At 45.1% G+C, this 13,208-nt stretch overlaps 1 protein-coding gene across 1 annotated transcript in view; it reads left to right on the plus strand.

The window, feature by feature from the left end:
- The window catches only part of LOC142578893 (cell adhesion molecule Dscam1-like), a 175,901-nt gene that overhangs the window by 135,007 nt on the left and 27,686 nt on the right, over window positions 1–13,208 (plus strand). Inside the window, exons 8-12 of the mRNA XM_075688563.1 lie at window positions 506–928; window positions 1,600–1,761; window positions 3,269–3,538; window positions 5,868–5,987; window positions 12,242–12,415. Coding sequence (XP_075544678.1) covers window positions 506–928; window positions 1,600–1,761; window positions 3,269–3,538; window positions 5,868–5,987; window positions 12,242–12,415 — 1,149 coding nt within the window. The remainder of the gene's footprint in view (window positions 1–505; window positions 929–1,599; window positions 1,762–3,268; window positions 3,539–5,867; window positions 5,988–12,241; window positions 12,416–13,208) is intronic.

Consider the following 13,208-nt stretch of genomic DNA (forward strand, 5'->3'; position numbering starts at 1 on the left):
GTATATGTATTTTGACCTTGCGTCTGCCCAACATCCGACAGACAGCAGTGCACAAGCTTTAGCATGTTCACTGGCAACGATAAACGCCAGATTATTCTCGGATTACCTTATTTTGGGTCCTGGGCTCCACACGAGACGTGCTATGTAAGCAGTGAGAGCCATATAGCGCAATTTCTGCCCAACAAGGCAACGTAATCAAGATTTTAAGCATGCTGCTTCGTTAACGACCAGCAGTCATCGTACTACCCTTATTAGCATCACCACCATCCATCCCTGTTTCATTCCCATTTTTCTTTTCTCCCAGCCCAGAGTAACAGGTTAGAGCGCACAAACTCGGTCCGACTTCTCGCCGTTTCTCTAAGCAAAACACATCTTTTAAAGTACGAGGCTTCACGTAATACATCGGTGGCAACGAGTCTTGTCCTGGATTTGCGTATTCTCTGTTAGAATTACGGCCCTGCGGCTTATCCTCCAATTACGCCTGCTCCAATATGCGCCTTTTCAGAGCGTGCCCCCAGAATGGAGCGAACGTACAGCACCTCAAGCAGTAGCCTGAACCCCAAGTCTCCCGCGAGCCTAGGGTGCCGGGCGTCCGGTGACCCTGCTCCTTCCATCACTTGGACCCTGGACGGCGCGTGGCCCGTGTCCGGGGGCGGCCCGCGGTTGCGTCTCTGGTCGACCAGCGACTCGGCCACGGGCGACGCGGTCAGCTTCCTCAACTGGACGTCGGTGGAGACGTCCGACTCGGGTCACTACCAGTGCGTGGCGAGCAATGTCGCTGGCCGAGCGGCGCACGCCTTCCGGCTGGACGTGCGGGGCCCGCTCTTCACGCGACCCGCGTACAACGCCACGGCGCTAGAAGGGCACTCGCTGGCGCTGCAGTGTCCATTCGGGGGATACCCGTACGACAAGATCAGCTGGTTCAAAGGTACACAGTCCAAGTCTTCAAGCAGAACGAAAAAAAAAACGGCAAACACATTTAAAACGCCTATGTACGACGGTGACGGAAGCGGGAAGATGGTGTAGGAGACACTTTGTCAGGCAGCCTAGTGACGAAGAAGAGCAGTTTTATTTCTTGTTCGTGCACGCAATGTGTGCCTTTTCAGGATATCCAGCTCGAGGAGTAACTTGTGCTATTTCCTACAAGCTAATATTAAAAGTGATGTTACGAGAGGTGTAATTTTAAACACTGGAAATGCATTACCACTCACGTATTTTGGTATGTTACAACATAAAAAAGTATTATAATAATAAAGAAGCACTGATTCAGCCGGGTTTACCTCGAAAACAAACTGAACAGAATGTGTACGCACCTTGTAAGAAATCTAGCATTCATTGCAAGGTTAGCTATCTTTATCATTCAGCCCGTCGGTTCATCAAACATCATGTCATATTGAGAAAACCTAAACCTTTATTGAAATTTCTGAAGACGCTGCGCATGAATTCTGTTTGAAATCTTGAATAAAACGAATGGAAAGAACTGGCCCAGCTGTTACCGCAAACGCAAAGGTGGAAACACCGTGTTTGAACGCGCGTTTGATAATTCGGCAATGAAAGTTGGGCAGTTCTGATCTGCTGGATTCCCGATTCTCTTTGTAGATGGAAGTGAACTGCCCGTTAACCAGAGGCAGACTGTATTTTCCAATGGCACACTGCTGCTGGAGACACTCACTAAGACCAAGGAGCAAGGGGAGTACACCTGTGTCGTGGAAAGCCTGGATGGGACCTCTGTTCAGCAACTCATTCGGGTCATTGTCAGAAGTAAGCTATGACCCCTGCTTTTAGATAACCCTTCCAGCTGATTAATGGCAGCGTCATACATTTCTGCTGCTTTTCACGTCAGCCTAGCAGAGCGGGTTGCATGAGCCGCCGAGCAGTAGGCAAAGGGGAGTAAATGGCATCCGTGAAATGGCGTCTCCTGAAATGACGCCTGTGATCGCACGCACGAGTTCCCGCTCTCGGACGTTAAGCATCACGTGACCTATTTTTGTTCTCGGCCATGTGGCGGCACTTACGATAAAGTTTGCTGGGCTGGCGGACCAGTTTTCTTTACTTCCTCAGCGATCCACGGGCTTGCTCTGTTAATGTATCGTTTCATTATGCACTTTCGAGAGTATTTTATATCTTCATTATACTTTTTTTAGTTATTTTTTATCCAAAATATTGAGATACCTGACCCTATTTATGGCCAAAGAGTCCACATTTTATATTTTATAGTGAAAAATAAGGAGTGCCAGTCAACGAAAACGACTTGTGTATTCGCGACGTTTCAAGCCGAACTTTTCTTAACATTAGCGCTCATGTTATTCCATGCCTATCCCCGTTTATCCTCTCTCCCTCTCTTTTAAACTTTATAAATGTGTGAACATGTTGACATTAGTGTTGTCTTTATCTTCAGTTAACTTCGCCTTGTCATTGCCGTGATCTTTCTCCAATTAGTTATTTTGTGTTACGCTAGTAGTATGCTGGTATTTGTAAACGATATTTTTATATTTTTATATTGATTATTCCACACTGCTTATATTAGTTTTAAGATTTCTAGATTTCTATCACTAATTACTATTAATCACTATTACTAATTGCAGTAACGCTCATGTATTGTATTATCTCCACCCCCTATGTAGGGCCCTCATTAAGCCCACAGAGGGGCCTAAAGGCCTTCTCTGGTGGCCTTTAGGGATATTTTTGAAATAAAGATAGAGGAATAGGTCCGTTTTCTAGAGTAGTACTTCATGTTGAAATTTAATGAAGTGCGAAGACAAAGACAGGAGGGTAGTTCAGTACTTTTATTGCTGTATGACTGTTCTCGTTACGGCACGCTCTTTCGGTGCATTAATCGCGCAGTGGCCGCAGGCTTCAGTCTGAACAATTGCTTTTATAAACCCCTGACACAGCAAACGCACTCGTTGATTCCAGCATACCTGAATATAATGACGCCTGGGAGCAGATTCTTGTAGACCCTTAAGGGACGTATTAAGATAGTTGCGTGCACACAGTTGTATTTGCAATAGAATCGCCAAGGTTGCTGATCACCAGAATCGTTTAGTCAGTAGATTTTATAAGTCTGTCATATAGTGGTGCGAATGGCTGTTCCTGTATATTGTAGCGTATGCTTAGCTCGAACTGTCGCGGGGCAGCACAGCGGATTTTCCGTTTCGGTTGACACCTTCTCGTCTTTCTCTTTCGCTTCGCCTCTCGGCCCGAATTGCGTTGAAGTTGCAAATTCAAACGAAGCCTTCCTCTTTCTTCTCCCGACGTCTGAACGCAGCCGGTCCGCAGATCACGCCCTTCCGCTGGCTGGACGAGCTGCAGGAAGGAATGCGCGCCGGACTCAGCTGCTTCGTGCACGCCGGCGAGCAGCCCATCGTCATCGAGTGGCTCAAGAACGGCGCGCCCCTCGCGCGTCCTGTTCGCCAGGACGGGTTCGTGTCCACGCTCTCGCTGGAATCCTTGTCGTCGCAGGACAACGGCAACTACACCTGTCGCGTCTCCAATGCGTGGGCGACGGCCACCTACAGCGCCGTGCTCAGGGTCAAAGGTCGGAACTTGCATTCTCCGTTTCTAGAAAAAGAAAATCAATAAGTCGAATGGCTTTCTTGGAGCCAGCAGGATAGACCAAATGCACGAGTTCGGTGCTACCGGTTTATAATGCCCATTGAACTTGAGCGGTCAGAGGACCTAATAATATTTCGAATGAACTATGGATAAACTTGCGAAAACCCTCGATTGGCAATACCATCGGTCATACAAGGCTGAATACACCGGATCTCGTTCGACAATGCCATAGTATACATAGTAAGTGTGAGGAACCCGGAACGACTGTACTGCCACTACAGCTACATTTCAGGTCTCAAGGGCTGCTTGTGGCTACCTGATGCTTTTAGATCGGAAGCCCTTACCTTTTATAAACTTTCTAATTTCTCACACATTGTATAATACTCAGATATTCAATGTCATGTGATTATGCGAGAGCACGATCACCTTAATGGCATACACCAACGGTATAAAAATATCAAGACCTCTAAATTATTGTTTCGGTGAAATTCCGGCGCCTATATAGGTGATGCGACGGTTAAATTTACAAATCAGTATGGCATGTCTGCCGCAAGCTTGAATTTCTTTCTGAAAGTGTGCTCATTGTTCTCCATGGTGGAGTTGCTGCAATTTCCGGATTTGCGACATTTTGATTCTCTTATGTGCGTCTGATTACATAATTTATTGTCGTAGACAGCAATGTATTTCACTATGTATTCTAACAAACCTTCGGAGGACACCACTGCCATGAGAATTAGTCGCAATATTCACGTTTACATTATCGAGTTACAATAGCTCATGTCTCGTTCTTTCAATATATTTTTTATTGTAGATTTGTACTTTGCGAAATGATAAGATGCTTTAAATCTCGTAGTGGCATTAATGGGGGATGGTACCCAAAATCTGTCCAGAACACCGTTTTTAAAAAGTAGGTTCAATAAATGCTTCGTCTTACGGAGAACATGGCCAGCAAGTGGCGTGCTCGTAGTTGCACCACAAGCTATTCGAAAAATCGCGCATCTGATGCATACCCTATGGTGAAAATGGGCGTGGCTTCTAAAGAGGTTGCTTACGTTGTAATTTTCACTATAAATAAAGCAGTGCAACAACAATGCAAAAAACGACGGAGGGCCATGGCAAGGGTCAGGAAAGGTTTCGTAAAGAAATCTGATGCAGATGACGCTGCAAAGTCATCTGCAGAGTCGTGTTGGCCAAATAGCTAAAATTTAAAACTATATTTCTGAAAACTGCGTTTTGTCTTATTTAAGGAACATTTTCCCTGCAATGAATGAAACTTGTTCTCTAAAATTTCATTCAGTAATTGCTAAGTGATCGTTGCAGAGACTGAACTAAAACATAATTTTTCAACGAATACTTCTTTTTATTTACAACTTTCTCCATCCGAAAATCGCCTAGTTAGAATGTAAATTTAAAAATTATTTCAAGACTGCAATTATGCTATGTACTTCTTTTAGTTCCGTAAAATCCCCGAGTTGTTGGGAAGATGTGAGAGCACTTTCGTCGCTCTAGAAGGAATCGTTATTTTATAAATGTTCCTTTACCAAAGTAACAAATGTGTTCCTTATATGTTTTTTTTATAAATTCCGTACTACTCAACTTTCTTGCTTTAGTTTTCATGTGGAAGAAGAAGAGACACATTTAAATAGATGTGGGAATTTGGATTGTCTCTAAGAAGTGGAAGTTGAGATATTCACCAAAAACTTTAAAGCAGTCTGTCCGGGTAACATCCCCCCTTAAGTTCGGTCTAGATATTGGGTCCTCGCAGATTATTTGGCCGGTGCATACTGCGAGCCGTGATACTCGAACTGAATAGCGCTACAACTTGGCTATATAATCGAACTTGAACATGTCAGGCCAAACAGTTTCCGACATGCCCAGTTTTGTATTTACGTGCTCAATGATATACAGTGCAATAGTCCGGTGAAAAATAGACAGTAGAAAAATTTTTTTAAGAGAATAAGCTAGACCGCTTTGTTTTCCTAGAGGTTATTTCTCTCTGTTTTCTTTTCTGCTACTTTGTAAGTGTTTCACTTTATGACACTTGTGGATTAAGGATACTGGCGACCAGATTACGACTACTAGAATAAACTATGCTGGCGCGTCCTGGAATTTTATAACACTCCTGTGGCGCTCCTCTCAAGTTAAACTGCATATTTCAGGCAACCAGAAAAAAAGGGAAAATATCAATCAATCAATCAATCAATCAATCAATCAATCAATCAATCAATCAATCAATCAATCAATCAATCAATCAATCAATCAATCGCAACATGGATTGTGCTGTCGAAAGCAACTACCATACGGTCTCGCAGTTGCCCCGAGCTGGCTGTCCGAGCCTAGGGATGTGGTTGCGGTCACTGGTCACTCAGTAGTCGTGGACTGTCAGGCTGACGGGGAACCACCACCACACATACGCTGGAAGACGGCCTCGGGTAGGTGGCTACAAGTTTTGAACACGTCTGAATGGTTATCCTTGTGCACATGCATTTGGACAGTCTGAAGATTGCCTGTATACTTGATTGTTATGCCTTCTTATATATGTGTGTTTGTGGCTGTATAAAATCTTTATAAGTATAAAACGTTTCAACAACTACATTTTCTTCCGTTCATTAGGTTCCGTGATATTCGATTGCGTTGTCTGAAGGAAGGCTGTAGAAGTCAGGCGACCAAGCATGTAAGGGCTTAACCGCGGATGTTTTATGTAGACTATCTCAATACTTCTCAGAAAACCGTCTGCAGGCTTTCAGATACAAAATACATGAATTTTTTGTGGTGATAGCCACAGTAGTCATCTGGGCCTGTATTCACAAAAAGCTCTTACGACAAAATTGTTTGTAAGCGAAGATTCCAACCAATCCTGGTAATGCACATAGTCAAGGTGGTCGGCCAAAGGCAAGTACGCTTACCTGCAAAAAGCTTTGTAGATTCGGCCCCTGTCTGTTAAAGCAGTTTGTAGCAATTAGCACACATAAAAGACAGCGAAAGGTAGGAGAGGTCAACCAAACGAGCGTCCGGTTTGCTATCATCCACATTACGTGAATGATGAACACAGTCCCTCGAATATGGCAAATCGGTTCTGCGGAATCCCGCAAGGTGGAGGTTCCTTTTGTAGCTTCGTGCTACAATTCGGGTTGATGCCAATTTTTCCCTTTCAGAGCCCCTCGATTTCGTAAGCCGACAGCGACTAGGAGAGACATTTTGAGCGCATACTGAAAAACTAACAATAAAAAAGGGGAAAACAAGAAGTTAAGACCACGTCCTTAAAATTAAATTACTGGCTTTTACATGCCAAACAACTATCTCATTATGAGGGACGGTGCAGTGGGGGACTCTGAAAGTTAGGACTACCTGGGGTTCTTTAACGTGCGCCTAAATCTGAGTACACGGATGTTTCCGTCCCCATCCAAATGCGACCGCCGCGGCCGGGATTTGATCCCGCGACCTTGTGTTTGGCAGCCCAACAACATAGCCACTAAGCAACCACGTCAGGTAGACCCTGTCTTTCACGCGTTGACGTGCGTGAAACGGTCCTGCTGCTGAAAATGCTGTGGCCACGATCATGCTTATATCATCCATAGTGGTGCACGCAAATAGGAAGACAGGCTCCTTCTTTGGAATGATTTCTTCGCTTGCCAATGTTAGTGGACCGCTATCTGGAACTGAAGAAGTAAATATGCGTGTTGCGTTTTAAAATTAAATTACGGGGCTTTACGTGCCAAAACCACTTTCTGATTACGAGACACGCCGTAGTGGAGGACTCCGAAAATTTTGACCACCTGGGGTTCTTTAGCGTGCACCTAAATCTAAGTACACGGGTGTTTTCGCGTTTCGCCCCCATCGAAATGCGGCCGTCGCGGCCGGGATTCGATACCGCGATCTCATGCTTAGCAGCCCAACGCTATAGGCACTGAGCAACCACGGCGGGTGTGTTGTGTTTGAGTAATTGCCTTAAATAACAAAACAATGACACCAAAAGCGGGTATACGCTCTATCGGGGATGCAGCCGCAAAGGGTTACATAAAACGTTTTGTGCGTGCTGCTGAGGTTGTAACTAGACTACAGAAATCACGTAAGCGAATACACAGGTGACTATAAATCACGCATTACAAAAATTATGTGCTACGCTATGCTAACGGTAGTGGGGATCCTATGGCCTGATCTAGCAATCGTGCTCGCGGTCGATTCTCAGTAGGTCCGCCGCGGTCAAAGGTGGCGGGCGTGACTTGACATGCCTCTGTTTTGCTGCCCGAGTCTCTTCACGCCATTTCTGGACCACATCTGTAGATCGTGTGCGTGCTATATCAGGGCAGCCATCGAATTTGTAGAACAAATTGCGCTCTTGTAGACGTTGTAACTTCTGATAACCGCAGTGTTTAGTTGGATGCAATATACTATACTACAGCTAAGTGAGCTCGCTAAACCTCGGTCACTCCTGCTCGAATCTATAGATGTACTGTCGAGCTATGCCTCTCTGAATGACGAGCGAGAGGCTAAATTTAGCTCCAATTCTATCATGCGTCGCGCAAGGACAACACCATATATGTGCATGCGACGCATGCATGATAGAGTTGTGGCTTCTTTTGTCTGCGCAACGACACCAAAATAAGGCGCGGGGGTAGTTCGTTTACAAAGATATAGGCGATAGTAGTATAAGATGTTTTCGTTACATGTGGATTTAGCAAGCGACCGTACTATGCTGATCGAACTGAAGAACGCCACAAGTAAAAAAAAAAAAGAATGATAACATTGCTATGCGATGAGAAATCTTGGTTATGATATGAAAATAATTTTTGTGAAAATAGAATCGTTTCTATTATTTGCATTGAAATTTAATAGAATCATGTTTCTTTTCTGCACAGATGTTCACAAATTCTGGAGATTTAACTCTTTCCACGAATGCATTCAACTGGCGAATGAATAGAAATACTCCAAAACAAAGGTTACGGCTCTAAGCAGACAAGGACGATAGCCTGTAAAAGCCGCTAAGATTAGATCGTGCAGCTGCCACATTTGGTTGGATGCTCGGATTACGCCTATAATGCACGCGTGCTCATGCGTACCTGCCATGACAATTCAGTACAGATTACTGGCCTAGTGTTAATTCCTATCACCCCTGCCTATCTCTACTGTGATTACTTTTCACTTTGGTTTCTTGTATGAATTTGTGTGGGTTCTGGTGAATAAACAGTTGGAAATTGGCGCCCGTATGTGTCGCTTGTGTCTCACTTCGTCCTCGTCTGCTTAGCGCCGTAACCTTTGTTTTTAAGTCATGAACCAACTAGCTCAGCAAGAAGTTTTGTTAAATAGAAATGTGCTCCAATACAAAGCTTGAAAGGAAGCTGGAATACATGAATACATGAATACATGAAGGTCCTGACTAAAGAAATAAATATATCTTGCAAAAAGGGCTAGAGTTACTTTCTTTTTCTGTTTTTCACAAGCGATGAGCAAGACATAAGCAACAAAACGACTGCGCCGAAAGTAATTTCCAATCATGGCCATGCTCAAGCACGCGATGTTTTACCTTCTGCTTCTCCTTCTTATAAAAAAACGGAAAGAAGGTAAATGTAAAAAAAAAAGGAAAATGAAACGTAAGAACGAAACGACCGACCCACCATATAGCACAGGAGCCATTCAAAGCCAGTGAGCCACCTGCGTCTTGTACGAAGACATATATTCTGCGAGAATCCACCGCGGCCATCAAAACACGTGGGCCACCTGCTCGCGTAGTGCTTATTATTCAAAGTGCGGCCGTGTAGGAAAACGAAAGGATGTCGTTTCTCGAAATGCCCATAGCTTTCCGTTTTCTAGCTTTTTCTGCTGCACTGGGACGTTCCTCGCAAAATGGACGTCGTTCCGCTTTTGTGCGCATACTACTGGATTTGGATATCTCAGTTTTCATTTCCGCGATTTTTCTTTTCCTAGGCACGGGCTACAGCACCGTCACTCGTTCGCAAAAGAAAAGCGCGACGGGGTGCTTCACGACTGCTATACAACTTTCGTGACATCTGCGGCACGACAGCGCGAACTTGTACGCGTGGGACTCCAGTGACAAAACGACAACTTCCGTGAATCCGATCTGACAGTGTTAGCGGAGAAACAACGAGTGCAAGCGCCGCTTAAAAAGAAAAAAAAAGAAAGAAGAAAGGCGCATACGTGATTTGCGTTGATCAGACGAGAGAGATGTAGAGAGAGGAAGAAAAAGATGGAAAAATCTGCGAAATCGGCAAATCTGGGAGAAGTCAGGCGCGACGACGTGACTAGTAAAACCGGGCAAGTCAGCGCCATTACGAGACTCGAAAGCCCGGGACCCTGGGTCAACCAGCAAGGTGAATCCGTGCAATGAGAAACATACACAAAGAAAGACAGAAAACAAAAAGAAAACAAGAAACAGGTCCGAGGACGACAGTCGAATTTCAACGCCCGGTAAACACAGAAACTCACGGGGCATATCCGCAGGAGAAAAAAAAATATGCAGTAATAATACAGATGAGAACGAGCAGACGAAGAAGCATCTGACGAAAAAAAAAAAAGCGAGAGAGAGAGAGAGAGAGAGAGCATGGCCATGACGGTGCCGGAATAAAACGTGGGAGGAATAGCGGGCTCGCCCCTCTGGAGGCACAGCTGTTACACTCCGGCGCATCGATTTGCTCTTAAGGACATATGCCGACATAAATTTTGCATCTCCCACCCTACGCACGGGTGCGGAATTTGATTTGGGGAAGACGACGCAACGCTGGGGAAATTGAAGAAATGAATAACGGAAGGTGAAGGATGAAAAATAGGGCGTACGTTTCACGGATGTATAAAGCGGAAGTGAAGGCAGCACACAGGGGAGCTTAGCGGAAGCGTGTTTACAGAGACGGAGCGGAAAGTGTTTGCTGGCGTCTCTCCGGGACTCGGAAGGGTTTGTGCTCCCTTGAAAGACTAAAGGAAAACAATAATAAAAGGGAAACGATAATAAAAGAAATAGAAAACACTTTCATTATGCGACGAATACAAGGCGACATTCTCGAGAGCCTTAATAAGAATCATTACGTGTTACCTGGCGTGAGGCCAATACCAACTTTGTTAAAAAGAGAGACAATAAAAAAAGAAAGCTGCAGCCGCCCCCGTGGCTGCAGCATACAAGCGCTTTAGTGTTTTTGTTTCGCTTGCTCCCTATTTTTGCATTCTTGCACTCTTACCTCGTCGCACGATGTGTTAGGCTCGCGAATGTTTCAAGTAGCATGCCTGCGTTCGACATGCAACCTACCTGCCGTATAGTAAGGGCGCATTTGGCTGTTGCTGTTATTTTTACCTTTACATTCGCTATTCTTCTGAGCGTGATGCATTTTAATGGTCTCCGGAGGACCTGTTATAAGCCATCGTTCGCAGGTGCCTGCCTCTCTTGTTGAGGCTTAGCAAGACGGATGGCTGTAATTAGAGAAAAACAGCCTTTATAGCATTTTACTTTTTCTTTTTGAAAGTTGTGTTTCTTCTTTTTTATTCTGGCCAGGGATACATCATGATTGGATCCGCTGCGATGCACGCGGTATAGCAGCGTTAGCTTTCGTGGCACCACTCGGGGCAATCAAGCAAGATAACGGAGTACCTATCTAAAGCTAGAAATTCAAACAAACGTTTTTTTTTCTTCAGACTGTCAACATAAACTGTACATATGCCTTTCTTTGAAGTATGCGTCTTCTTTTGCATTTTGGAAAAATTTGTGATTTGAAAGCCTTGTTTTAGAACATTGCTTTACCACCTCCTGAAGTCTAATGGCCACAGAAAAGCTAAAGGAAACAAACCTGTAAGCGGGCGCTGTCGTTAAGCACTATATGGGTGATCAGTCTATAAAGTCCCCCTTTTGCATTATGTGGGCTTTAAATAACCTAAAGGTCAAATGTATACGAAGGCAAAGATGTGTTAGATGTCAATAACGAGCCAATAAGGTGTACATGTATTAAGACTTAAGTAAATATGCCCAAAGAGCGATACGAAACAGCCGTACTTCTTGATTGAACCATAACGGTGCAGTTTTAATACTATACGCGGAAAATTTCGCACTAGGTATATAGTGCTGCGAGGCAATGAACATTTAGTTATCATCATGTAGGGAGTGCAAAAAAATCCAGCGTCCTCTTCCCGCGTTACTTGTGTTAAACGAGAGTTACACGTTAACGAGTTCATTGTATGGATATCACCCGTAAATATTGCACAAACATTTTGCACCGGTAAAAAAAAAAGTAGAAAGGTTAGAAATCAAGCACGTAAAGAAACAGTCGACTAACTGTCACTTCGCATGTCCCAGATTTCTCTTGCCTGTCGTTATGGGGGGCGGGGGGGGGGGGGGCATGTAACATTTACCCTACTGCTAGAGATAAATCGAAGCCAGTAGAACTTGCGAAGTGCACCGTACGCAGCTCAACGAAACGATCCATTTGTCTAGCTGCGTGCCGCAGTAACGCTATGTCGACTTGCGATCCACAGTTGAAGGAAGCACTGTAATTGGCAGCACTCTCATTGCTCGTGCTTTAGCTGCTGGTTCCGGCTGAAGTTACACCAGTGCATTGAAAAGGTTTGGAGAAATGTGCCGGCGCTACTCACCTGCTGCAATTCCGCGCGGTTGTATATAGCTTGCCAGAGGGGGGGGAAGTTCGCGCTTGCTTTACCAGTGGACAGCGCTGAACGTCTGCGCTTGCAGGCAGGGATGGCGGCCCGTACCGCGCCCTGGTGAGCAGCTCCCGGGTGCACGTGCTGGTCAACGGCTCCCTGAGCGTGCGCAGCCTGGAGACGGGCGACGCGGGCCTCTACCTGTGCGAGGCCTCCAACGGCGTAGGCGCCGAGCTCTCCAAGGTGGTCCGGCTCACAGTGCGCAGTGAGTGGCAGGAGCGACATAAAGCATTGCTCTTTCTTGCGCCATCTGGGCCCGCATTCACGAAACGCTCTCTCTCCAAGGTGGTCCGGCTCACAGTGCGCAGTGAGTGGCAGGAGCGACATAAAGCATTGCTCTTTCTTGCGCCATCTGGGCCCGCATTCACGAAACGCTCTCACGCTAGCGAAGTTCGTAAGAAAAAAGAAACCTAATAGTTACAGCGAACATATTAACGAAGGCCGCTTGCCAATCATAAAAAGTTATTACGAATGAAAACATTTTTGAATTTGACTCTTGAGGTGGAATTCGCGAAGCTGCTTGTGATCCCGCGACTGCCCTCACTAACAATATGTTTACTTTCACGAGTGGCCTGTGCTTGTTGTTAGCAACACTTTTTAGCCTGCGCGGACTGTTTTGGGGATGCGTGACGTGGTTGTGCTAGTTAAGCTTGCTCAGTTCGTCATAATTTGAGATTAGGCCGTTGAGAAAGATTGAAGTAAATTAGGCTTGTTTGTCTATTATCCGTTTTTGTGAGTTCCACTATGTGTGCAAATTTGTCAGTGATTTGGAGCCTGCCAGTTGCAATGTCAATTCAGATTGATCAGAGCTATTAAAGGAATAGCCCATAAAAAAGGGAGAGGCGATCCCGAGGTCTTTGAATTTCTGTCGCGCGAGCTGGAGCGGCTCTGGACTGGAACTTATACGTAGAAAAGCAAATGGCCTTGTTAATTCTCGACATTTGAGCTCGTACGTGTCTCTGGAAGTTTCTCTTCCAACTCGCCTTTCGCTAAAATAT

The sequence above is a fragment of the Dermacentor variabilis genome, chromosome 4, assembly GCF_050947875.1.
Source record: "Dermacentor variabilis isolate Ectoservices chromosome 4, ASM5094787v1, whole genome shotgun sequence".
Classification (NCBI taxonomy): domain Eukaryota; kingdom Metazoa; phylum Arthropoda; class Arachnida; order Ixodida; family Ixodidae; genus Dermacentor; species Dermacentor variabilis.